This window comes from Lissotriton vulgaris, chromosome 1_1, assembly GCF_964263255.1.
Source record: "Lissotriton vulgaris chromosome 1_1, aLisVul1.2, whole genome shotgun sequence".
Taxonomy (NCBI): Eukaryota; Metazoa; Chordata; class Amphibia; order Caudata; family Salamandridae; genus Lissotriton; species Lissotriton vulgaris.
In genome coordinates, this window is record NC_141685.1 from 1,417,729,313 (window position 1) to 1,417,756,304 (window position 26,992).

Genomic DNA, 26,992 nt, shown 5'->3' on the forward strand with positions numbered 1-26,992 from the left:
AAGCTCTAACACTGCCAGCGAACCGATTGACCAATTGTTTGGGGATCAAACTCGGGTTCTAATACGGTGAAACCTTTGCCCAGAAAGCCCACTGTGTAATAATGACCAAAGAATTAAGTAATACTGTCACAAAATGTGCAGCATTAAACCACATAATTGCCTTTTCTTAGCACATAAATTAGTCAACTCTGCCCCATAAGTCGGTCCTCCTCAGTGGAACAATTGCAGTGGCCCTAAACGAAGACGAAGACGACCTTCGCATCAGAAGGTTAGCTATAATTTTGCCAGACAGTTGACTGGCACAAGACGTGTTTACATACATTCGATACGTACATGGGATCTTTTCCAACTCAAATAATGTCAACGAGTTATTTTTTATCACAATGTGTAAAATAGATGTATTACACTTGTAATCTGCACTAATCACTCACGTTTATGTTTTTATCTTGTGAATATTATATGTTTGCAATATCTCTGAATCGTGTTATTGTCGGAGGCTTCGGCACTTTTAATTTTTGTTTTTTTACTTAGGAGATCCTGTCACTTTGTCTATCAAGAAGTTAAAGGGATAACTTCGCAGAGTTGAAAGCGACATTAACAGCTCAAATTGTTCTGAAATTGACCGACATTCTTTAAAGACTTATTACCCTGTGAAGTGTTATAAGGAAACAGGAAACTTGGCGGATTAAGCACATCCTCCACAGTCTCCTCCACTGTTTGGGGAATAGACCATGCCCACTCTGTTATTAGCACCAACCTGGGAACTGGCATCAACCGTAGGGCGCACAGCTGGCAACAATAAACAGCTGTCGGCGGTAATCAGTCGGGCAGCATCCTGAATGCCAACAAGGCCTACCCAGCTCTCTATCCGTCCCAGGTTGGAAAATTGAGCAACATTGAACAAAGGTTATTTTAAAATCTATAAACAGCCTTGGAAGCGATATAGAATTGTGTATATATATATATATATATATATATATATATATATATATATGCTTTGCAAGATGTAGGTCCTTCTGGGATCAATCCCTTCGTCAGTTGGCGCAATTCCGGCAGGAACCCAAGCCGGTACGAAATGTTCATAGTTCACAAAGAATAAGCCATGCGCATTCGGAGGGGAAATTTCAATCACCGTATCATCGATTAAACCTGGTGATTGAAATTTCCCCTCCGAGTGAGCATGGCTTATTCTTTGTGAACTTTGAATATATATATATATATATATATATATATATATATATATATATATATATGTATATATATATATAAAACACGCTCCGTCTCCACCTCGTAATGGAGCACTCTCAGGCGGGGGCTAGTAGCAGTCGTGGATAGCCGCAATACATGAAAGCTCAAATTCCTCGTTCTTTTCTAAAGAATTACCGCACTCACGGGGGGCGTTTGCAGATTTCTTTATTTTCTTACTGCTCGAACAAACGTGTTTCGTCGTGTAGCCTTCGTCGGTGTTCATGACACCGTAGATGTGGCATGCTAATAAAGTTTCAAGCATGTATAGACATCAAGAAGGGACAATTACCCCTATGCACATCATGAGCGCCATTTTGGAATTCTCAATGTTGCATAAACAAAGCACATCAACATTCAATACATTTGAATAAACGCGCTAAAAAGAGTCCTATACATGCTTGAAACTTTACTAGCATGCCACACCTACGGTGTCATGAACACAAACGCACCCCGTGAGTGCGGTAATCCTTTCCAAAAAACGAGGAATTTGAGCTTTTATATATATATATGTATATATATATATTTTCGCTCCAAAATTCCCGCAGTGTACCCCGCAAAGAAGACAAGCACTCAGGGTGGCAAGCTCAAAAAATTTATTGCTGAGCTCACGGTGTCCAGACGCGTTTCGCCCTTCGCCTTCGTCGATGGTAACATGGCGGTGCCGAAACTGCGTTTTTTTAATGTTTACATTTCATTGACATTGTTAACGGACCATATCACCAGTTCGTGGTCGCCATCTTGGAACATGCAATCAGTCAGTTACACTTTGCATGGAGATATTGTAAATCGACAAAGATCCTCATTCTGACATATTCCTAAAATGGCATCTTATTTATATTAGGGTCACATTTCATCAGTGCCCACCTTGTTACCATTTTTACCAAACTCGCGCAGTTAAATTGCGTGCAAATACTGCCCATAGATGGGCTATCGAAAGTATTACTTTCCTACATTATCATCATGTAGCCCGTGAATGGGCCTATGTCATGTCGAGCTATCTCACTCCATGTGATCCTGTTCCTCAATGGACAAATACTGTCCGTGATCAATGTCCTAAATCACCATCAACTGCATTTCACCATTAAAATCTGTTCATTACCAAACAATCAAATTTCATCAGTTTCACATCCTTTTCCACAGCTGCCTAGTCACCCAAATGTACAGCCAATTCTTCATGTGTATTAAGACCTCCTGGAGCCTTCGTCTGGAGGTCAATTATGTACCTCGATTCCAACCTTCTAAGGATCATAAGTCTATCCCCCCGCCTAGGGTTCAAAGGTACATGATCTAAACAAAAGTACGTTAGCAGGTCCCTGTTACCATTATATAGAGTCTTGAAATGCCGCGCCACTGGATATGTCAAATCGCCATTAGTTATGGCCCTGGCATGTTCTAATACTCTAATCTTGGCCTGGTGTATAGTGCTTCCTACGTACTTCAACCCGAACCGGCACTGCAAACAGTACACCGTGTAGGGAGTAGTACAAGTTTGGAATTTGTTTATCATCTTTGGTTTCTCTATTCCTGGTATTTGTAGGTAGCCACTTTCTTACTTCTCACACACTCACACAGGCTTTGCATTTTCTACAGGGATGAAAACCTCTAACCTCCTTCGCAAATCCTTTCTGTTCCTTTTTCTTATAACTACACGTGAGGCTGTCTCTGAGTGACCTGGCTTTACGGAACGTTAGGAGGGGTCTCCTTGGAATGACCATTCCAATAATAGGGTCCATCTGTAGCAGGGTCCATCTGAAGCAGGCCCCAATGTTTCCTGAATATTTGTCTGAGTCTTGTGGCATCTTTCGAGAAGGTGGTAATCATTCTAAACCCTACCTTCTTGTCTTTCTTTTCTCTACCCTCAGTACGAGGTTCTAGTAGTTTCTCCCTTTTCAGATGGTCCACTCTAGTTTTAGCCCCCTTAAAAGTCTGTACACTGTACCCCCGTTTACGGAATCTTTTTACACATTCTCCCGCATCCCTCTGAAAGTCTGTTTCACGTGTGTTATTCCTCTTTATACGGAGTAACTCTCCATATGGGATGCTATTTATCAGTCTAGGAGGGTGTCCACTGCGGGCATGTAAGATCGAATTACCCGCAGTGAGTTTACGATACAACTTGGTACATATCTTGTTTTCAACAACTGTCACTTCCAGATCTAAGAAGTTGGGAGACTGAGTGCTCATCTCCACCGTGAATTCCAAGTTGTAAATATTGTTATTCAATAATCTTATATACTCCTCAGCACTATCTCTTGGACCCCTCCAAATAATGAAGAGGTCATCTATATACCTGTGCCAGGTGACTATCTTCTCCGTCCATGACCCCTTGTCTGCTGCCCAGGCCACCTGCTCCTCCCACCAGCCCACGAATAAATTTGCGTAGCTGGGGGCGAAGCAGGTTCCCATTGCAGTCCCTGACACCTGTTGGAAGTGCTGATCCTCAAAGATAAAGATATTATTGTGTAAACAAAATCTCAAGAATATATATTGTTGTGTTCGGTGTATTTAGCTTCTGTTACTCAAATAGTATCGCGTCGCCTCCAACCCTTGGGGATGTGCAATACTGGTGTACAAGCTTGTGATATCCATTGGTATCATCAAGTCCCCTTCTCTCCAGGTTATCTTTTCTAGTTTCCCCAGTGATTGATTCCTTACCTTAGAATAGATACCCCAGCAATACCAACCCCGTGGTGGTGGGTCTGCGAACCAATAATCACACCAGAAAGTCCTGGAGGACGGAACGGCCAAAGTAGCCATCCCTCCGGACTTGACTGTCCAGGCAATAATGTCGTGCGAACGTGTGAAACGAGGCCCACGTAGCCGCCTGGCAAATGTCCTGCAAGGGCACACCTCGGCCCAAGGCAGTTGTAGTTGCTGTGGCTCGAGTGGAATGAGCCCTCAGCCCCACAGGTTGTTCCTTCTTAGCCAGGAAGTAACACGCCTGGATACACAAGATGATCCACCAAGAGATGGTCCGCTTGTGCACCGCTTTCCCTTTCTTAGCGCCCGCGTACCCAACAAAGAGTTGGTCATCCACCCGGAACTGTTGTGTGCGATTCAAATAAAATGAGAGCGCACGTTTTGGGTCCAGACGGTGGAGCCTCTCTTCCTCTCTCGAGGGATGCGGAGGCAGAAAGAAGGTGGGCAAGGTGATGGATTGCCCAATGTGGAAGGCCGTGACTACCTTGGGTAGGAAGGAAGGTCTTGTCCGTAACACAACTTTGTCCGGATGGACTGAAAGGAAAGGAGGCTTACAAGATAGAGCCTGGAGCTCCCTCACTCTCCTGGCAGAGGTGATGGCAACCAGGAAGGCAGTCTTCAAGGAGAGAAGGCTAAGAGAACAGTCATGAAGTGGCTCAAAGGGAGCGCACATCAGGAATGTAAGAACCAGGTTCAAGTCCCACTGAGGCATCACGAAGGGAACAGGAGGGAACGTGTGTGTGATGCCCTTCAGAAAACGATTAACTATAGGGGACTTGAACAAAGAAGGTTGATCAGGCAGCCTCAGAAAGGCTGAAAGAGCTGAAAGACAGCCCTTGATGGTGCCCAGAGCAGAGCCCTGCTGGGCAAGAGAAAGAAGAAAGAGGAGAACCTCAGAAAGAGGGGCATTAAGGGGATCCACAGCCTTTGCTGTGCACCATGCTACAAATCTGTTCCACCTGCAGGCGTATACCGACTTTGTGGAGGGACGCCTGCGTGCCAGAATGATGTTACAGACTTCAGGAGGCAAGTCAAATGGCCTCAACTGTCGCCGCTCAATCTCCAAGCATGGAGGTGGAGACTGGACAGGTTCAGGTGGAGGACCGTCCCCTGCTGCTGCGAAAGAAAGGTCCTCCTGAAGAGGCAGACGAACCGGGGGATCGACTGACATACTGAGTAGCTCGGGATACCAGTACCTTTGTGCCCAGTCCGAAGCCACAAGGATGACTTGTGCCCGGTCACGCTTGATCTTCTTCAGCACTCTGGACAGAAGTGGTATAGGCGGAAAGGTGTACAACAGACCGCAACTCCACTCGCGACGAAAAGTGTCTCCGAGCGAGTGCCGCCTTGGAAATTCCAACGCGCAGAACTGATGACATTGCGCGTTCTCTTCGGTGGCGAATAGATCTAACCAAGGCTCTCCCCACTGCAGAAAGAGACCTTGCGCCACGTCAAAGTTCAGACGCCATTCATGATCCATCATGCACCGGTGGCTGAGTTCGTCCGCCCTGGCGTTCAGAGAACCTGGCAGGTGTTGAACCACCAGATTCACGCCCTGATGTTCCAGCCATTGCCAGAGGCGCAGAGCCTCCTGGCAAAGGGTCCACGACCCCACCCCGCCTTATTTGTTGCAGTACCACATGGCGGTGGTGTTGTCCGTGAACACCTGCACTACACTCCCTCGGACAGACGGGAGGAATGCCTTCAGTGCCAGACGAATCGCCCGCAGCTCCAAAAGGTTGATATGGAACCAGACACCGCTGGAGACCAGAGGCCTCTGATCTCCGCCTCTCCCATGTGGCCTCCCCAGCCCTGGAGGGACGCGTCCATCACAACTACGTGCTCCGGTTGAGGAAGGGAGAGTTGACCCAATCGTGGTCCGTGAGCCACCACTGCAGCTGTCTCGCAGTGCCCTCTGAGATCAGGACATGGTCGGACAGGTTGCCCTGATGCTGGGCCCACTGAAACTTCAGGTCCCACTGTAGAGCCCGCATCCGCCACCGTGCGTGATGCACCAGAAGGATGCAGGAGGCCATCAGCCCCAGAAGCCGCAGCGTCAACCTGACCGAAACCCGGGATAAAGGCCGGAAGATTGGAATCAGGGCCTGTATATCCGGAACCCGCTGTTCGGGCGGGTAAACCGAAACTGCGCCGAGTCGAGAACCGCTCCGATGAAAAGGAGCTTCTGAGAGGGACACAGGTTTGACTTCGGCACATTGATGGGGAACCCCAGCTGGTGCAGGAGATCCGCCGTAGTCTGGAGGTGGCTGACGACTGTCTGGGGCGAGCCCGCCTTCAACAACCAGTCGTCGAGGTAGGGGAAGACTGAGACCCCCAACCTGCGCAGATGAGCTGCGACCACCGCCATCACCTTTGTGAACACCCGTGGGGCGCTGGTAAGGCCGAAGGGAGCATGGTAAACTGAAAGTGCTCGTGGCCTACCGTGAACCGCAGGTAATGCCGATGGGCCGGCAGGACCGGGATGTGGAAATATGCGTCCTGCAAGTCCAACGCTACCATCCAGTCTCCTGGGTCTAGGACAGCTAAGGCCAGAGTCAGCAATTTGAACTTCTCCTTCCGGAGGAAGCCGTTGACGTTCCTCAGATCCAAGATCGGGCGTAGGCCCCCTTTGCCCTTCTTGGGTACCAGAAAGTAGTGGGAGTAGCAACCACGTCCTCCTTCTGGCCCGGGAATGCGCTCGATGGCCCCCTTGGCCAAGAGGGCCGAAACTTCCTCCTGCAGGAGCCGCAAGTGATCCCACGATACGCGGTGGCGTTGCGGTGGCATGGCTTGAGGAGTCGTCTCGAAGGGGAGGGAGTAGCCCCTCCGGACGATCTGCAGCACCCACCTGTCCGAAGTGACAGTGCGCCAGTGAGAGTGGTGATGGCGAACCCTGCCTCCCACTGGTGTCACATGGGCCGAAAAGCACGGACTAGGAGGGTTTAGAGGCGGATGCTGCGGGGGAAGGTGTGGACTGACCTCGCCGGTTTCCCAGACCGCCTCCGCAGCGGTTTCCACGGCCGCCGCCGCGCTGGATGGTAGTCTGCGGCGAGTGGCTGGCGGCACGTGTTGGAACGCCCCTTCCTTGGCCACGAAAGGAGCGAAAGGCACCCGTTTGCTGGCGCGGGCCGAGAGGCCCAAGGACTTGGCCGTAGCCCTGCAGTCCTTAAAGCGCTCAAGTGCGTGGTCTGCCTTGTCACCAAAAAGGCGACGGCCATCGAACAACATGTCCATCAGAGTGTTCTGGACATCTGCCGAAAAATTGGCGGATCTCAGCCAGGCGTGGCGTCTCACCACCACCGTCGTAGCCATCACTCTGCCTAGCGAGTCGGTGGTATCCAGCCCACAACTGATCGAATACTTGGCTGCATTTCGGCCCTCCACAAGGGCTTGGCCGAGTTTGGCCCGCACCTCCAACAGGCACTCTGGCAGCACCTCCGCCACCGTCTTCCACAGAGAGTGGGTGTAGCGGCCCAAGAGGCATGCGGTGTTGGAAGACCGCAGTCCCAAACTAAGGGAGGAGAATATCTTTTTACCATAATTCTCATACCTCTTGGATTCACTGTCCGGCGGAGCCGTCGGAAATGCGGTCTGGGAATTAGAGGCCTGGATGACCAGAATATCAGGGGTGGGGTGGGAGGACAGGAAACATGGCGGTGGCGTCTGGCCAAGTTCCTAGCTATGGGCGAACCCGTAGCGGGCCTGGACCAAGAGCCCAAAAGAACGTCGGTCAAGGCCTCATTAAAGGGCAGCAGAGGCTCAGCCGAGCATGACTGCGGTTTAAGGACCTCTGTGAGGAGGTTAGTCCTCACGGCCGAGACGGGGAGCTCAAGGCCCAAGGCCTTGGCAGCCCTCGTCAACACCACACCATAGGTAGCCCCCTCCTCCGAAGCCACGGTAGGAGGAGAGACAAAACCAGTGTCTGGAGAGGTGTCCAGGCCACTGGCCTCCCCAAGGTCTCCTGCCCAGTCCTCTTGAGACTGACACTCCTTGGTCAGAGGGTCCTCAGACCCCTCCCAATCCTCCTCTTCACCCATCTCCTGAGACTCAGGGTTGTAATTGAATGGGTTTGGTTCGTAGAAGTGGAAATCTCCAAACGGCGTCGGATGCGGTGCCCAGCGCCGGAGGTGACACCTGACGGAGCGACGCCGGGGGGGTCGTAAGGTCCACCGGTGATGATCCAGAGCCCGAGGAAGGGCCAGAGGCGTCCCGCAGCACCGGGCCCGAAGGCGCCAGCGGCGCCGGAGCCGCTGGGCCTTGCGGCGCCGGGCCCGAAGGCACCGGCGGTGTCGGGACCGTGGGGCCCTGCAGCGCCGGGCCCGAAGGCGCCGGCGGCGTCGGGGCCGAAGCACCCGACGGCGTCGGGGTCGAAGCCCCCGACCCGCTAGAGCCCTTAGATGGGTCTGCTGGGCCCGAAGGCGCCGCGGAGCCCGTCGGAGGAGAAAGGGACCTCATGGCCATGAGGAAGCGCTCAATCTCCTCCGGCGTCGCGTCCTGCCCAGGGACCGGAGGGTGTGGGGCGGGACGAGAAGCCCGCGACTCCGAAGGAGCCGCGTGGGCGGTGTCACCCGAACCCCCGGCCCCATCGCGCGAGCGTCGGGAGGAGTCAGAAGAGCGATGACGTCTATTCGACTTCTTGTGTTTCTTACCCGACGACGACTTCGACCCGGAGGAGTGGTGCCGACTCCTGGAGCTGTGGTGGCTCCTTCCCCGCAACCTTTCCTTTGACCTCCCGTGGGACCGGGACCTCACGCGGCGCAGGGCTGACTGCTGGAGTTCGAGTCGCCTGCGGGACTGCTCCTGCTTGGCTTTCGGAGATAGGGCTCGGCAGTCGGAGCAGGCCTTGTCGTCGTGGTTGATGCCTAAACAGGTCAAACACAAGTGGTGGGGGCCAGTGACCGACATTGTGCGGTCGCACTCCTCACATTGTTTAAAACCGGTCATCCCTGCGGCACCGATCGGAGTCGTTAGACTTTGAAAAATGATCAAAAGAGATCAAAAAGTTAGTCAAAAAGTGACTTTGGGTAACTGCTCTTTCCAGATATGCGCAGGCTGGCGCGGAAAAAAGAAGAACTGACGTCAGCACGCGGAGGCGGCGTCTAAGTACTCCGACGACATCATCACGGCGCCCACGACTCCGACGACTGACACGGAGCCTCAGACGACGCCTACCGACGCGCAAGGGTACTGCTACGCAAAAGTTTCCGGATCCAGTCTGACGCCTGGGGATATTCTAAGGTAAGGAATCTATCACTAACGTGTCAGATGCAATGTTTATTGTCACAGTAAGAAATTCAAACTTTTTAATTGCTCAGTCATTGAAAATCTAAATTGAAATGATTGAATTTGTCATGCATTACCAATATACCAGTTAACCACCCACAAATAAACATATTTGGCTGATACCTTTGCAGAGGTTGGCCTATCCTCAGGATTTTCTTTCATACAATATTTTATCAAATCTTCAACTTCAGGCCAAGGCGTGCAGTTATACTCCTTCACAGGATCTGTAACAATAGAAAGCACGCTGCAGTTGTTAAAAATTTTTAGTATAGGAGATGATTAACCCAATGTATTAAAAGGTTTTATTGTTCACCAAATGAAATATTTGCCTGCATCATATTATTACAAAAGCATGAGCAATACAGTGCGGTATCTGTACAACGTACTCACAATTGCGGAACATACATTTCCAAATTGGTTCGATGCAAGAACCAGTTACCTCACCTGTTTTGGCACATGCACATGACCAACATCTAGGTCTCGTCTGCAATTGTTCACAGAACTTTAAAGATAACAAACATTACTCGTGACGGATTAAAGCCACAAATTAGATGAGGGAACAGTAATTAGACTGGCACAGGCTGTATAAGAACCAACTTAAGGAACAGAAACCCCAGACAAGAGTCACAAACACAACACTGCATAAGACTTTGACTGGCACTCACATAAGTTGCTGGAAAAACACAAGACCATTTTGGGGTGAAAAGAACCCCAACGAGATTTCAGAGACAATCATGCCAGTCAGATCTGCGAAGAGTCACTCCTCACGGGTTAAAGTAATGCATTTCCCTACTTGTACCAGCATTAGCCCACAGCACAGAAACATTACCTCACACAACGCAGAGTTCTTCTTGAAGTCTCTGATGATATTACTAAAATGCACTCCAGTTCAGCAGAGATTCCAGAGCCATCCTGCCTTTGACTCTGTATATAGTGAGTTCAATATGTTCCACTTTTGCTGCCCATTGTGGCGGCTTGACCTCCCCATGTCAGGCCAGATATTATCCTGCGTCCACACATAGAGGGTGACCAGGGGGAGTGTGACTGGTGCGGCCGCACTGGGGGCTAACGTGGAGGGGGAGCTGACCTCAGAGGGGCCGATGTGTTTAGCAATAACTAATGATTGGAGAGATGAGGGGAACGTTTGCCCGGTGTTAGTGAAAGAATCCGAGGAGGTGGTCATGGTGTGTGGAGGCACAAAACATGATAGCCGTACTGAGCACCACCAGTGCTAAAGCCATAAGAGAGGGTGACCCCTGTTCCAGTTTAATTCCCAATTCCACCAGGCCCATTCCATCACTTCCTCGTGAAGACTGACATCACACACATGAGACCCAAGTGCTTCCTTGGAATTTCTGCCTGGATTGTACACAGAGCTTGACCAGACCACTAATCTGCAACTCATCTTCCTCGCAGGACCCTGTGCCAACTCCCCCTGCAACAGATCTCCTGTCCAGCTTGCCCACAGTCCGCTCCACTCTGCTGTCTATCTGCTGCCCTCTGTTTGTTCCTCCTCTGCTTGTTTCTTACTCTGTTTTGCCATTCACCTAGTTTATCTGCCCTCTGCTTTGCCTTTTTCTGCCCACTGTTTTGTCTTTTTTGCCTGTTTTTCTGCACTTCGTTTTGTCTTTTCTGCTCGTTTTCCAGCCTTTTGTTTGCCCTTTTCAGCTCATTTTTCTGCCCTCTGTTGTGCCCTTTTCTGTCCTCTTTTGCCTTTCTGCTCGTTTTTCTGCCCTCTGTTTTGCCTTTGGTGCTCCTTTTTCTGGCCTCTTGCCTTTTCCTGCTCGATTTTCTGCCCTTTGTTTTGTCTTTTTCTGTTTGTTTCTACCCTCTTTCTGCCATTGCCTCAAGACCTGGCTTTTCAACGGAGACGTCACATCCCAGCGCCCAGACAACCCCAGGGGGCGACAGTGCCACGCTCTACAAATGCCAATTGACTGGTTCTACAAAGGCTGCATTTCAGTCTCAATGAATCAGTCCCTAAGTGTTGCTTCCTCAACGTCCCCAGACACCAGTCCTGTTGATGAACTTGTCAAGTCTCAACTTACGGATCGAAACATCAGCATATGGACTGCTTATGTCACTGAGCTACCAAGGCTGGAGGAAATGGGTACCATCATTCATACTACTAGACCAGATTACCTGTAACCATGATCTATGTACTTCATTTTCTCTACACTTTATACCAGGGTGATACACTGTTAGACCTGACATGCTTGAGATAGTGTTTTCCTAAACTTTTTTTTTCTCATGGGTTTTGCTGATGGTCTTTTATTGGTCTTAGGGCTCTGGGACCTTTCCCACTGTAAATGTTTTTAAACATGTATCAAGCCTGCCATTGCAGGCCTGTGTGTGTGCAATTGCACTTATGATCAGGTTGGCCTTACTAAACCAGGACCTTTCACTACAAATAGGGCATTCCTGGTGTAAGTCATAAGGGGTGAAGCAAGTGGTAGATGAAAGTCAGGGCAGGTACACATATGTGTTCCCTGCCCAGCTAGAGAAGAATACACATGTGTGTTTTCACTACCTATGAGGTTTGCCCTTCCCATAGGTTAACATGGGTGAATGGTGGAAATTACTTAAAGTGGCAATAGTGGGTTGCAGTGCAGCAGCCTCATAATGTTTCCTATCATTGGATTCACAATGACAAACCCTCTCCTGTGGTAAAGGTGGATTTGTCGTTAACAGCTTAGAAAGGCCACTTCTATAAAGTGAACAAAGCAAGCACGAGGACATGATGGAAGGAGCGCTAAAATCTTTCAGACACTCACCCCAGTCACAGATCTGAGTTGAATCCATCATCATTCATCAGCTCATTCACCACCCCAGTTCAGACACAGATATATGCAAATCAGTCATGACCCTGTGCCTCATGGGAACAGTCCAGACTGAACGACCAAGCCATGAGTGTCTGAAAAGTTTCAGCAATCCGTCCATCATCTCCTGGTGTTTACTTCTATGAAGTTGCCATTTATCTGTCCTAAAACACTATGTATGCATTTCCCAGTGACAGCTATAAACACTGGGCTTGCAAATGGAACAACAGACCTCTGCCAGTTGAGGGTCTGGCTGGATAGACTGGAGGGAGAGGTTTTGACACTTGGCATCAGGGAAGCCAGATCATGGCCTTACTAAAGATTAAGAACTGCATTCCACTGCCCCATGGCAGACAACTGAAATTTAGGAAGGACATCTGTGGTTTTAAAGGGAAACTCTCTGAACCATCCCCAACTTCAAAGGCACACTACAAGCATTGTGCCTCATGTCCAGAGAGGTTCGAAGTTTGCAACTCTTCATTGTGTTTGAACTGAATGGTGTAGTGCGACCTCTATCAACAAGCAACAGGAGTTGTGCATCATTTCCAGGGAGGTATGGAATTCACAATTCTTCATTGTGTGTGCACAGGCAGGATTGCTGCCATAGGAAGGAACTATGCACTCTTCCTGAATAATGGCTGGCCTGGGCCGACTACCTGCTGCCGTTTGGCACCCTGAAGTGTGCTCTACAAGGGCTAGTTGGTTTGCCTCCTGTTCTCTTGTGGAGGTCTCAGGTACATCAAAGACATCCCTGGAGAGATCCACAAAGTCTACTTGTGACACCTGGAGAGCGGTGCCATCTTAAGTGCCCACAATGTCTGCGGGATCTGGTAGCACGGCGTGAGTGTGAAACTAAGATTATGCCTGGAGACCGGACTGACTTCTGGGGAGCCCCAAAAGTATTGCCCGCATCTAAGGAGGTAGACCCCTGCATTGTGGGCACCTCAACACACCTAAGCGTCTTGTTGGTGGTGAGCCGAATTACCAGTTGAGGAACTCTGGGTGTCCTGCTTCATTGATTTTGCCACATCTCTCTTGTGTGATACACCAATTGCATGCTCATTGCGTGTCATGTCTGATTAACAGGTTGCGAGCCTCGAAGGGGAGGATGTACCCGTAGAAGTGCCTCATTCTACCTCTTGCGGCACTGCTGAACTTGTGTCTGTGAGTGTGACCAGAATTGTGTGGTGTGACATGTATCAACGCATACCAGGCATTGTGCCTCGTTTCTAGTGCGGTACGGATTTTGCAACTGTTCGTTGTGTGTGAACTGAATTGTATGGGGTGACCTGTATCAGCACGCACCAAGCGTTGTGCCTCATTTCCGGGGAGGTACGGATTTTGCAACTCTTCGTTGTGTGAGATCAAAACTGTCTGGTGCAACTCATATCAACGCGCCTTATTTCCAGGAAGGTATGGAGGAGCGAATTCATGTTCCGTTGGGCCCCGACTGCCTGGGTGCTACTTTGATCGACGTGTGCCAGACCTGGTGCCTCCTTCTTCCAAGAGGCTCCCCTGCTTTATCCCCCATTCAGCGCTTATTCCTTTTGTGCCCTCAGTGCATGGACAAACTGCCCTCTCCTCACTCGGCTCGATGACTTTGTGTTGACAGCTAGTATTGCCCGATCGGGCCTGAATGGCGAGAGTAATTCACTGAGCTAAAGAACACTCCAGAGAGCGATCGGAAGTGGGGCAAGAGACTGCATGATCTCCCCCTTTGCTCCACAAAACTGGGCTGGTGCCAGAAGGCACATTGTAGAATCCTTTGATTGAATGACTATTGCCCTCAGCCTGCTTCCGCTCCAAATACAAGGGGACGAACTTCCCCAGTTGTGACCAACCCCCCATTTGTCGACTGCTGCCTAATTAGCCCTGCTACTTACCCCCATCTTTCCCTGGGGCCATGACTAAGTTTGATTTCGGCTGCGATCAGCCTAGTATCAGGGGGAGGGTATTCTTTATTTCCAATCCGTGGGTGTGGGGTAGTCGAGATTAGCTGAATGGTGGAATAGGGCTTAGGCCACGGGGTCTGCATGTGCATTATCAACTGACCTGCCAGATATCAGTTGCACCACATTATGGTGTTGAGTGCATGTGTGTGTGTGGATGTGCTCCATACGGACCTGCCTGATATCCGTGGCACTGCATATTGATGCTGAGTGTGTGTATGAGTGACTGCATGTGGTCTGCCCGTTATTGATTACACCGCACAGCGGTGTTGCTTTCTACATTGATTCTTTGCCAAATTAATACTACATTTGACACAGGTTTTTACCCATGTGGCCTTGCCCACGGTGTTGCTTAAAAGTGTTGCAATTATCTATGTGTACACATCTCTGAAATTGCTGTGATTTTGGGTGCACCCTATAACTTTGTGGTACTGAATTATAATATTTGCCAGGTACTGAATTATAATAATTGCCAGGGTGAGCCTAGGTCTGACAATGTTTTGCGCCGCATAAGTGTGCTGGAGGGTAACGTAGGAACTTTCCCAGGTATAAGTATGACTAATGTCATTTTAATACAATAGGCCTAGTACTGCTGGTGATAAGTTCCATGTGTGATATATGCCCAGAAACACATGATGTTCATGTTGTATTAAATAATGTGTGTGTTGAATACAAGCGTTATTTACATACACCATGTGTGAAGTCTCTTTTGTGACAATCAAAGCATATATTGTGTATGAGTGCTGTGCCAATGCTTTACACCTCTGTGATAAGCCTGATTGCTCAGTGCCAAGCTACCCAATAGTGAGTGCAGGTTATACAGTGAATGTAATCACCCGCTATTGCCTGCAGTGGTAGTTTCTGAGCACCGCCTCAGCCAACTAGAAAGAGCCATTTCCAACATGCATCATAAGCATTACTCCGTTTTTTCATTTTTTTGCACTTATCTCACTGATATCCGTTTTTGTTCCAGCTGATTGTTTGTACATTTTCCATATGGGATTTCCATGACTGTAGAGAACCACACTCTCAGGCCCAAACACCACTAATTCCAATGAAACAGCATTCTGTCATTTATTGTATTATAACCGCTGGGGGTGTTTTTAATCACAACTGAGCTGACTCCGACTGCAGTTCAATTAACAGCTGTTACGGACCCATTGCAGCAGAAGCACTGGGGCAGCCAGCCGGATCTTGGGACCATAATTAAGGCAAGTCACTCATTGAGTTAAGAATGACATTAGGGGAAAGCTGGGCTCTCAAGTATAACGGATTCTGGAGACAACACTGATGGAGTTAGGAGCTTACTGTGGAGCACAGCTGCATTTCTTCCGAGAAGCCTCTCTTATGCACCCTGAAAAAGAGCACTGTGCCTTATGCAAGGCAAGGATATAGGCCTGGCGCACATATATCCTACAGAAATGCAATCCTTTTGTCCAACTGGACAGTTCTTGCAGTGATAGCCAATTCTAAGCTGCGTCCAAAGGCATTTGGGGCACAGCACAGCAATGCTACTTGCTGTGTCTTGATGAAATAAAAAAAATGTCAGTATGCCAGTGTCTTTTAGGAATTGGGAGCCTGCTAGAAACAACTTACAAAAGGCATACATTGAGAATATAATTATGATGGCTAGAACCTGCAGTGAGATCCATTCACTAAGAGGATTTCCTACACTCTGAGTACTTTCATTTATTCCATGAAAACTACATTTTAAATATGGTTAGCATCACTAACCAACTCACAGAGGGCATGGATTATGTGTCAGTGTATCTATAGATGGGGTGAAGGTATGTGTCACTGATGCCTTGGTGAGACTGGGAGGATAGTGGGTATATATGAAGGCTATATATGTCGCTAGAAAGTAGATGAGGAGATTTTGCATCCCAAAAAGTATGTTATGGGTCTTTGAAGACAGTAGATGAAAAGCAGCGAGTGTGAAATTAATATCTGTATGCAGGGGCTACAGTACAAAACATGGTGTTTATTTCCCATAACGTGCCATAGCTCAAGGCCTCCGAGAAGTGGACAGAGGATGAGGCAGGGGATCTCTGCACAGAATACAACACAAGACATTCGGTAAAGTGAGAGGGGGTAGTATAGTTGTGTCTGATGGACTTTGCACATTGGTACTACCAACTAAGATGACTTGTGCACTTTTTATGTGACACCACACGCTTTCAGTACTATAGTGTTAGAAAAGTGAAGTACACTAGTGACCTTGCAAAAGCACTTCAGGTGTTTTGAATCTGTTTCGCGGCCCTGCCTAAAATATTACAAAAGGGAAACATTTCTGAAATTAATCTCATGATAAGGACACAACTGTTTTGTTTCAACAAGTGATAAAGTGTCACTCAAAGTGTCATATTTAAGGTATAGAAATGCTGTAGGGAAATTAATCTTTTTGTATGGTCACTCCCATGTGTTTGTACTGATGCTGCTGTTTTTTTTACTCTGAGTGCTCTCTGTGGCCTCCTAAACAGAACTCAGTGCAAGTGCCCTGACCCCAAAATATGTACGTTACATTGGCTATACAAAATTGACATAGGCTGACAAATCTGTAAGCCCTCAGTATTGGGACATCCAGGGCATGCAAGCTCGAGGATAGGGATTGCAGCACTAGTTGTGCCACCCAGGGCGTGAAACAGGTAAACCAAGTCTCCCAGTCTGCCACTGCAGACTGGAAGAGCAGTTTCAACATACTAGGCCAACTTTGCTATTTAAAGCATTGGTAAAGCCAAACCTCCCTCTGCACAGGTTACATGCTGACTCCTAAACTGTGCTAATTTTAGCTGTGCTAATTTCTGAACCATGCAACCAAACCAAACCATGCAACCAAACCAAACCATGCAACCAAACCAAACCACGCAACCAAACCAAACCACGCAACCAAACCTGATCCTCCAAATTAACAAACCACTTGTTACATTAAGCCCAACTTGATTCCCAAGTCAAAACTAATGTAACAAGTGGCAGTGTGCAACTTCACAAAGTTACCACTTCAGTCTCCTGTGCCTTTGACGTTTACACCAGAAGCTTGAACCGAGGTAGCTTTCTGCTCTCCTAGGGAGACGTGTGAATGACTCCCAGGAAGTAGACAATAAGGGCCTGCTCTGGAGAGAGTTGATATCTCATTCCTTCAGGAAGCCACATGGGTGAGCCCAAAAGGCGAGTTTCAAAGCTGAACCTGCCTTTGAAGAACAAATGAGGAACACTTGGGAGAGGAGTAGCCCCATGGTTTAGGTAAACATGCTGGTCCCCAGGAAGGAGAGGCGAAACCTGCAGTCACACCAGTTTATCAGAAGTATGTAGCCCCCTTGGTAGCCACACCTCTGGGTTGGGATAGGGAGCTCTGGACACTGAGCGAGAGATTCTGCCATTTTGAGAGAAAACAGAATGGTGTATCTTGGCATACTTCCCAGGAAATGGTCATCAGGAGGGAGGGAACCTAGTAGCCCATTGGCTACTGACTGTGTTTACCCTGAAGTCACTTTCTAAGCATAAACAGGGTACCTCTGGCAGCCCGAACTCAGATCTCGAATGTAATGGAAGAAGGACCAAAAAAAGACTGCCCTGCTGCACTGGCAAGAGAAACTGCACCTGCTGAAACTGGTTGCTAGCAAAGAAGAGGGACTGTGTCTGCTGTGACTTGCTGGTGGACGTCATCTCCAGAGCCCAACCCAATCAAGAGACTCCAAGGGTGTGTTGGCTGACCTCCTGTTCACAACAAAAGGCTACAACCGCTGAGGAAGCCGGCTGGGGCGAGCTGGTTGCCCAAATATTTAAGAAGCTGTTGTGCCATCGCCATGTAGCACCAGAGACCAGGACCCGATGCTAGAAGCTGCATCCGAGTCTGCTAGGCCCGGAAGAGTCGTTGGAGTGCAGCTCGGTGAGTTATCACCCAGGGAAGGATGTAGCTGTGACTGCGATACCAGGCAACTGGCAGCTCAGTGGTGACTGGACTTCTTCCAGGACCAAGAGTGATGTTGACCGTGACCATGACTGTCTCACCCCCTTGGTGGACCAAAGAATAGCTGAAAAGAAGACCCTCATCCACTGCATTGCATCTACAGCATCCTTGCGCATCTTCAGCATTCTGTATTTCTTACATAAGGGCCACTTCCATAGGAAACCATTACAAAGTACAGAAGTGCCTGAAACTTACTGAAGACTGCTTCACCTGGGGAGGCCCTTGCTGGTCCTTCCTAACTGGCTCCCTACTGGAGTCGGTTGCCTAACGTGACTCTAAGTGACCGCAATACAACTAGCATAAGGTTTTGCTCAAAATGTTTCAAAATTGTTAAATTCATTGAATTTGCCAATGATTGCTTGCAGTTGAGTGATATGCTTTGATTTACTACACCTTGTACATTCTATATCTCCGGAACCCTCCAGTGGATCTTTTTCATTGTTGTGTGTAAAATGAAGGAAATACAATCTATTTTTATAAATTAGTATCAGATTTCTTGAGTGTCTCGTGTATTTCTTCTTCAATTGTTTTGGTGCTTAAGCCTTATTTCTCAGAGCCACAGATTCCTAGGGTTGAGCTCGATAGTTTAACAAACAAAACCTACTGGTCCTAAAGGAGGTGGTAAGTACATTACACAGTGATGTTGCAACACCACACCATGCAATACAGCACATTTTCGCACAAATGCCACATATAAACACTGCAGAACTGGAAATGACACATACAATAGAATTGAAAACTTGGCATCTATGATAGCTGGTAAGGCTTGGATAAAAAGCTGCAACACCAAACCCTCTCCTATGTAAACCACCAAGAAGGTTAGACCAAGACACATTTAACACACATGTTGGTTTGGCTGGAAGTTCACAAAATCTACCCTCATTGTACAAACTGTCTCATCCACATTTACGAAAGAAATTATTTCACCTCCATTTTCACCCTCTAACAGAGTCCCTCTATTGGGCAAACAATCACAAACTGAGGTCTGACCCACTGATGAGAGGCCAACTAATTGGCGAATGCATCATATACAAAATCCATGTAACATAACATTCCTTTCCTCAAGCTACCCTCTCTCTAGTCAGACCGGCTGGGGAGGGTGTCAGACCATTGGAGGAGAACTACAATAAGCACTGCTTTTCGACTCACCCTTCATCTGTAGCCCCCTCATACAACCTCACCCTGAAGAGACCTGCTCAATATTTGTCATGGTAATCTTAAATCGGCTAAACATTTTCTTTGGAATCTTTTGTGCAGATTCGCCAAACGGTGCCAGAGTTATTATTAACTCACAAATGGTTTTTCAATGGAAACTCTGACCTAACCATACTGCCATGTTACCCTGGTGCAACCCCTCCCATACCAACGTCTTTGTCGTACAACTGTGTGCTCTCAGACATTTAAACCAGCGTTTCAAATAACACCTCATACTTAACTTAATTACCACATTCAGAAGTTTATAAAAACATGCATATATGTCCATTATATATATATATATGTATTTGCTTTTCCAATGCTTATGCTGGATTAGTTCATTACTTACACTGAACATAGGAAAAACACTGCGTGTATGTGCCTATTTGGGTGTGCATGCTTGACTTACGTGTTTATTGTATTTCAGTATTTATTTAGAAATTAATATCCCATTGTGGGGCACTGAAACATAATTATCGGTCAGGTAGCACAACGCACCATAAGGGAGTGCATGGTTGGCAGTGTTGTATTCGTTGAGACCCTAGGTGGGAAGCATTTTCAATTCCTCCATGAGGGACCAGAGGGTGCTCTTATCTCGGAATGAGGCACCTAGCAATGTGAGGAGGAGAAGAAGTGAGATATAGGCATGAAAACTATAACTGCAAATAGATGACTGTTTTAATTTACTATAGCTAACTACATAGCAGTAACCTAGCCAGACATGTACAGGGGTGTTGTACGAGTGTATCCCAAAGAAGTAAGTAGCGGGGATAATAAGAGAAGGACCACTAATCCATAGAGTAACAAGTGCAAAGGAGAGATGATACTCAATGAGTAAAATGATGCCACATGCTACAGTATTAAAGTTGGTGACATGAGAAGTAGCCATGTAGTTTTTTACATGCAGGGATATAGTCTAGTGCTGTGCAGGAAAAGGAGTGGAGGACCAATCAAGGTTAGCAATATGAACAGAAAGTTCAGAATCTTTAAAGGCAGAGATTTCACCTACTCCTGCTAGGTTGATAAATGCCAACATTCTGAGCAAGTGTTTGCGCCTCAAGTAGCTCTCCTGCTACCGAAAGATCAAAAAGACAGACAAGCATTAGTCAGGTAAGCCTTATTCAGATCATGGGCCTATGCCTAGCCAGACTGGCACCATGCACAGGTGAGGGTGAGAGACAAAGTGCTTTGTAGGTTTTTGTCCTGACAGAATATGAAAGAACTGGTCCATCCCATGGTACTAATCTGTCCTCATCCTCTCAGGTGAGACCAATAATGTTTCATAGATCCCAATTTACTTTGCTGTTTCTAGTTTACATGAGGAGGCATCATCCTGACCTTTTAGACTATTTTCCCAGACAATGTCCACTGCATATCTATGTAAAAAAAAAAGCTGTGTGATGAAAGGCAACTTATCTCTCTTATATTGTTTCAGCTTGCAGAGCAGCTTGACAGATTTAGTAGGTTTCATTGGTCCAATCTCTACCTGGTTGTTCTCTGAGCCTCTGGATAAACTGCTTGTACACGTGTTTCCACAAATGAACTTTCTTTCTGACCTCATTTGCCTTCCCTTGTCCCACTTTCCCACTCTCTCCCTACTTACTCTGCTCTCAGCTCTATCTAGCGAGAGGCCTTTTATCCAAACAATAGGAATCAAACAGGTTCATCCGGGCACTCTAGCCTGGTGCTAGGGATCTTGTTGAAACGTTTTGGGGAAAAACCAAGCTATTGCTTATAACTTCAAGTTGGTGGCCAGTTTTACTAATTTCTGGACACTTAGCCCGATCCTGCTGACCCATACCAATGTAGAGTTATCACCCCCAGATTCCTTTTATCAGTGGTTTACAGCAGAAGCTTCTTCCCAGTCCTGTCAAATAGTAACTTCCCACACCTTCAGCTTTCACTAGGGGTGGGCTATCTTGCTGGCAGAGCTATTAGTTGGTGTTGTCTGCGGGACTATGTAACTCAGGTCGATCCACTACTCTCTCAATACTGGTTTGGCATTCCAGCCAATCAATTGTCCTTTAGGAACCTAGCACCACTACCAACAAAGATATCAGTTCTTAGGTCAATGCTGTCTTCAGTGCAGGGTGTTGTCACACCCATGCACAGAATGTAGTCCCTATTCCCTCCCTCTTTCCCCCCACTCTAACAATCTCACTACCAGTGAAAAACAGGTTCCAGTGGCAGATGCCCCAGTGGCAACTAGCTTTTCTCATGAAAAGCCAAGTGACAGGACCTACATAAGCAGACGAAAGAGGAGATTATAGATCAAAATATTCAAGATTCAGGAATTATGGCAGCGTCAATGATGTAGTGCTCTAGCTTCTAGGATAGTTATGTTCTCAGGCAGGAATTATCAAATATTCCATTCTTTACCCCCTTAATAAAAATCAGAAATTGCGGAGATTGTGAAGGACAATGCATAACATTTGATTTTTCTATAAGTCGTTTTGAAGGCCAAATTAACTCGAATGGAGGAAAGGTTCAATTATTATTAGAGTAGTAGAGCCTCTTTTACACATATCCTAGGGTCTTTCTCACATGAACAAATCCACAAAAAGAGGGCCCAAGGGAAAAATATTTATAGACCTCCCACGTTTAAATCCCCATTAACCTAATGATCACTATACCTGAGAAAATGTGGTGGTCTTTATCAAACGAAAAGACAGTATAATCTATATACCGCTGAGTACACCCTCAATCTCTCTGGACAGTTATGAGAGCGTAGAATCAAAGGCACTTTAGTTAACAAAAGCAACTATCAAATAGATCAAAAGACAAGGCATAAGAAGAAGAAAGAATCATACCTATTGCAGGTTCTTTTGGTGACCCATCATTGCACATAGAAACGTGCCCAGTGTCATCATCTGGGTATTGCCAAAGAACAACTAAGTAGTGCTCGCGAGTTGCTGCGCCGAGGTACCGACGGATCGGTAGGTCCGCTGCATGACCACTGTGGCTTCCCATACAGGAGGGTGGGCCTCATTATTACTCGTAACTGAATTGTGCTAGTCAGCTTCTGTGGCCCGATGCCGTCCCCAACCTAATTAAGGTTTGAGGCTACTAAGTAGCCTGCTTGTATCCCTCGGGTCTCTTTGGCATAACTTAACAGAGACCTTAGGAGAATCAAGATATATTTTCTTTTTCAATTTGTTTGTTTTACCACAATGTTATTGTTAGCTGATGTATAATCACACGGGCGACATTTAGAACATACTTGGTACCGACCTTAGCATACAGCCCGGTTCAATTTGGAGGGAGGTTCTGAGCTACGGAATAGCACGGTCTTAGTCACTCGTTTCTTTAAAGGCTCATATTAAGACTCAAGGTGAGTCAGGGTAACGTTTTTACAATATTCTATATAACAGACATTATGCTAGTCCCGATATTTATCACGTAAAAATGAGACCTTGGTTTGATCATTTTGGCCACAGATTTTGCTCCCACACACTCTGCTTAATAGGTTCTTCATTTAATGCCACATTTTTATAAAGTACGGACTAAGTGTAAAGAGGAAAGACATTTTCTAATGTTAATTGTAAATTTGAAAACAAAACATTTAACTGTTGTCTTTTCAGCGCGGGCCTCACATTCACACACTCGAGTGGGGTGTCGAGAGAAGTGAGGCTCATTTACAAACAAGCTATGGTAAGCATGTTTGTTTATTTGTTTAATTCTTTAGGTTCTGATATTACAAAACTAGCTTCATTATGAGCTGTTAAGGCACAATCATATGGGATTGTAGAACAAATGTTATATTTTCTTTCCTTTTCAGATGTGAACTAAACCATCACACTTGTTACAATGAAGTTACAACTGAATTACAAGTATGTAAAATAGTTGTAAACAATAATGCAGTGACATTCGAAATATAAGGTCCTGACGAAAGCCAGAGGAACATCCTCATTTAATGGCTGAAACATGTTGACCATGAGTATTTGGACAGTCCAAAGGTCATAACTGTCCCTCATTTGGTTTTTACTTCGGGAGACTCTATCAATTTAGGATTGCATAGCTGCTTTGGAGTCTATCTGGTTTTAACCACACCATTTTCACTACTTGCACTGCTCTCTTTAGATATAATAGTCTAAAATATCTTCTTTCCCATCTTGCTTTTTTCCTTGTACATACCACAAAAGGATACAACTAAATATAGTGTCTTTCTCGATTATTCTAGAGCGAGCATTACTTAGTTGTTTTTTGGTAATACCCAGATGATGACACCAGGCACGCACCAAATACTACATCTCTTCCTTTTGAAAAAGAAGTAAGTTCTACTTACTGATGCATTTGCTCAGGCTGTTCATATGATCCCATCGTACGAATGGGGGAAACAAAACACAAGCTTAGTTATAGCAGGCTATAGTGGAGGAACCTAACAAGCATTGCAAAGGAAAGATTCAGTCTCTGCTGTGGCCTTTCTGACAGGAGAAGAAGACTCCCATCTCACCAACGTCAGGGCCTTTCCATGGCAATGAGAACACAGGTCTGCAGGAGTTTGATGATAAATCACATATTAAAAGAATAATACATTAAAAAAACAGTTGCTCAAAAGGCAGATGAGGCTGATGACCTTCCCAGAGCTACTGTTCATCAGTATGTGGCTCTTGCCATGAGAAGAATAACGAAAGCACATCAAATGGTAACCTTGAGCCAGTAAGGAAAGCAAAGCATAACAGGCACATTTCTGTAGGTCTGTGAAAAGTGAAGTGGTTATTTTAAGATGTGGATACGAGGAGTGAGTGTTTCTAAAGCTTAGGAACTAATACAGAGAGGATTTGTTCACTCTTCAATTGCCCACTTAATGGCAGGTCTTGCTACAAAATCTAATGTAACAGTTCAGGGCCATAGAAGGAGTGCTTACCCCTAAGGAATGGAGGTGTCTTACCACAAGTTACCCTTTCGAAAACTCATATGACCTTCAATGTAATACATGCAGAAACTGTCAGTCAATGAAATTAATGTAAAAGAGAAATGGCAGACAGGTAAGCAAAGAGTAACAAAGTGTGCTAGTACATTCTGAATGACCTGAACATGCCTCAGGAGACCCAAGATTAAATAGCTTCTGTAGTCCAAACCCAAATCAAAGCATACCAGTACTGCATTGCTTACTAGAAGGTGTCAATGTAGTCCAAACACAAGCCGAAGCATACCAGTACTACATTGCTTCCTAGAAGGAGTCAAACACTGACGCGTCCCATGGCTGTCTCAGCTGAATACAACATCCACTAGGGACCACCCAAATGTAGGGAGCAAGACTCATATACCCACAGAAAGAGAATGGGTAAAATCTTTTTCAATATCAGGCACTGGTTATTCAGAGTGCCTGCCTTAATTTTCCTGCTGGTGGCTACAGAAATCAACGTAATTTCAAAGAGGACAAAGTTTGACAAATGAAGAAAGGCATATTTTGTTCTGGGTTGGATTTCCCCACATCTTGTGCTGCACTGATCATTTAATTTCGAGACTTATGCATGAAGGTAAAGACGTTCCTGAAACTCTTGTTATTGATCTATTATAATGAAGTTGGTGAATCACTCTATAAAGTGCCAAGAGTACTTAATATCAGCCAGGCAGGACAAGGCAGATCTCAGGGTAGTGGTTGCCATGTCTTCTTCCCAAAGGCGTAGTGAGGCACTGCCTTGTAACTTCGCTTTATTTATTTATTTATTTATTTATTGCAATTTATTGAGCGCACAACTACCCTAAGGTGTATCGGCGCTACTGAGGAGAGGTCCACTTTGAACTCTTTATTGCACAAGTTTTAAAGTTCTATAATATTTGTTGAATCTATTGAACATCTTCATTATTTTCGCTATGGATTCAAATTTCGTGACAAGTGATTTCCTGCTTTGCTTTACTGAGGAGTGAAACGCTTTAGTATTGCTTTCAAAGTTTCAACTAAACTAAAGACTCTCAATCACACATTACACCTTAATTAAAAAAAAAAAGATTAAGGACTCCTTCCCTAACTACAATAACAGGAGCCACATTTTCCAAACACTTTAATAAATAACTCTGACATTAAACAGGGAAGGAGTGAAGGAAAAAAATCATCCCACAAAATCAACACTGAGGTAATCATATCATCGGAGGTTATGTGTAGCACACGCACTCTATGAATAGACAACGGCAGCTGCACCGAAGTCACATGGAACAGATATTGAGTAATTACTCATGTCTCCAGAAATGTCTGTTCACGACGATCTAAATCCCTACTTGCGCAGTTTAAATGCGTGTTTAAAAGGCCTACATTTGATGTAACATGGTTGCTCTCGAGCACTGGCTGGTTCACTCATTATTGCTTAAAAATTACTATCAACAATCAATGGCAAAGACAATAGGTCTTGCATCGTTCACAAGCCTTTTGACAATTCTTGCTTTGTTTTACCATGGCTTTTGCAAAACGTTATTGTTTAGGATGCTGCCAGGTGTTTGTCAATCTACTTTAAAAAAATTGCTACTTTGTGTGTGGAGGTACTCCTTAAGAAAGAGCGGCATGCCTTAACTCACAGTGAAGTCAGCCAAAGGTTGAAGTGGGGGATGACCTGCCCCTTGATGCAGGCTTGGGTGGGATTGAGAAAAAAAAAGAAAGAAAGGGGAGGACGAACAAACCAAGGGAAGAAGGAAATGAAGTCGAGAAAGAAAGAAGGAAGGAAGGAATGAAAGCAAGAAAGAAGGAACGAAAGAAAGAAGGCAAGGGGGAAAGAAAGCAAGGATGAAGGACAGAAGGAGTGAAAGAAAAAGAAAAGATATGATGGGAAAAACAGAAGGTAAGAAAGAAGAAAAGAAGGTACAAAAGAAACAAGGAAAGCAAGAAAGAAGCAAAGAAGGAGTGAAAGAAAAAAGGAAAGCATAAAAGAAAGAATGAAAGGAAAAAGAAAGCAATGACGAAGAAAAGAAGCCATGAATGCATGAAAGAAAAACAGGAATCATGATGAGGGAAAGAAAGAGAAATGGACACGAAGAAGGAAGGAAAGAAGGAATCAAAGAAAAATGAAAATAAAGTAATAAAAAAATGAAAGAAGGAATACTAGAATGAAAGAAAAAAGGAAAGCAAGAAAAAATAAGGAATTAAAGAAAAAAGGAAAGCCAGATAGAAGGATTTAAATAATTAAAGGAAAAAAAGGAAAGCAACACAGAAGGAATGAAAGCAAAAATTAAAAAATAAAGAAAATTAGCCAAATAAACAAACTAAAAAATGAAAGAAAAAAAGAAAGAATGAGTGAAGATTAAAGAAAAGAAAGGAGAAATGAACAGTAAAAGGAAAGAGGAATGAAAGAATGAACAAAAGAAAGAATACAAGTGTAATAAGTGCCGCAAATAAACATGATAAAGGTCTTTCTCTAGTCAAAGTGTATTAAAGAACTGCTGGTGTAATTGAGTCCAGAATAAACATGTTCTGATGAATCGTCCACATACGAATTCTAATGTATAATATTGACTCTTTCTACAATTTAATACAGAACACTTTCAAATGGACACAATCTGTTATTCTGTATAATTCCTTTTGAAGTGTCCTTTTTTATCTGAGAAAGTCAGAAAACTCGACTTTCCCAAAAGGAATTTACAACAGCAGTGACAAGAGAGATGGAACTGATAGTGCGTGGAAATTGCCTGTGCTGCCATCTGGTATTAAGCATCCTTCTGTCACATCACAACACAAAGGTAACATCAAATAAAAAAAATATAAACAATAACATTGTCCAGAAGGGTACTAGCTTGTGTGCAGATGTGCTACATGTGAAAGAGCACAATGCAATCACTCAAAGTGAAGTTATCCAGTGGCTGAAGTGGGCTGTCCCGCTTTCCCATGCTGTATGCTGGGG

At 45.8% G+C, this 26,992-nt stretch overlaps 1 protein-coding gene across 1 annotated transcript in view; it reads right to left on the reverse strand.

The window, feature by feature from the left end:
* The window catches only part of LRRK2 (leucine rich repeat kinase 2), a 2,096,839-nt gene that overhangs the window by 409,033 nt on the left and 1,660,814 nt on the right, over nt 1-26,992 (reverse strand). Inside the window, exon 43 of the mRNA XM_086967213.1 lies at nt 9,355-9,455. Within this exon, the coding sequence (XP_086823339.1) occupies nt 9,355-9,455 (101 nt within the window). The remainder of the gene's footprint in view (nt 1-9,354; nt 9,456-26,992) is intronic.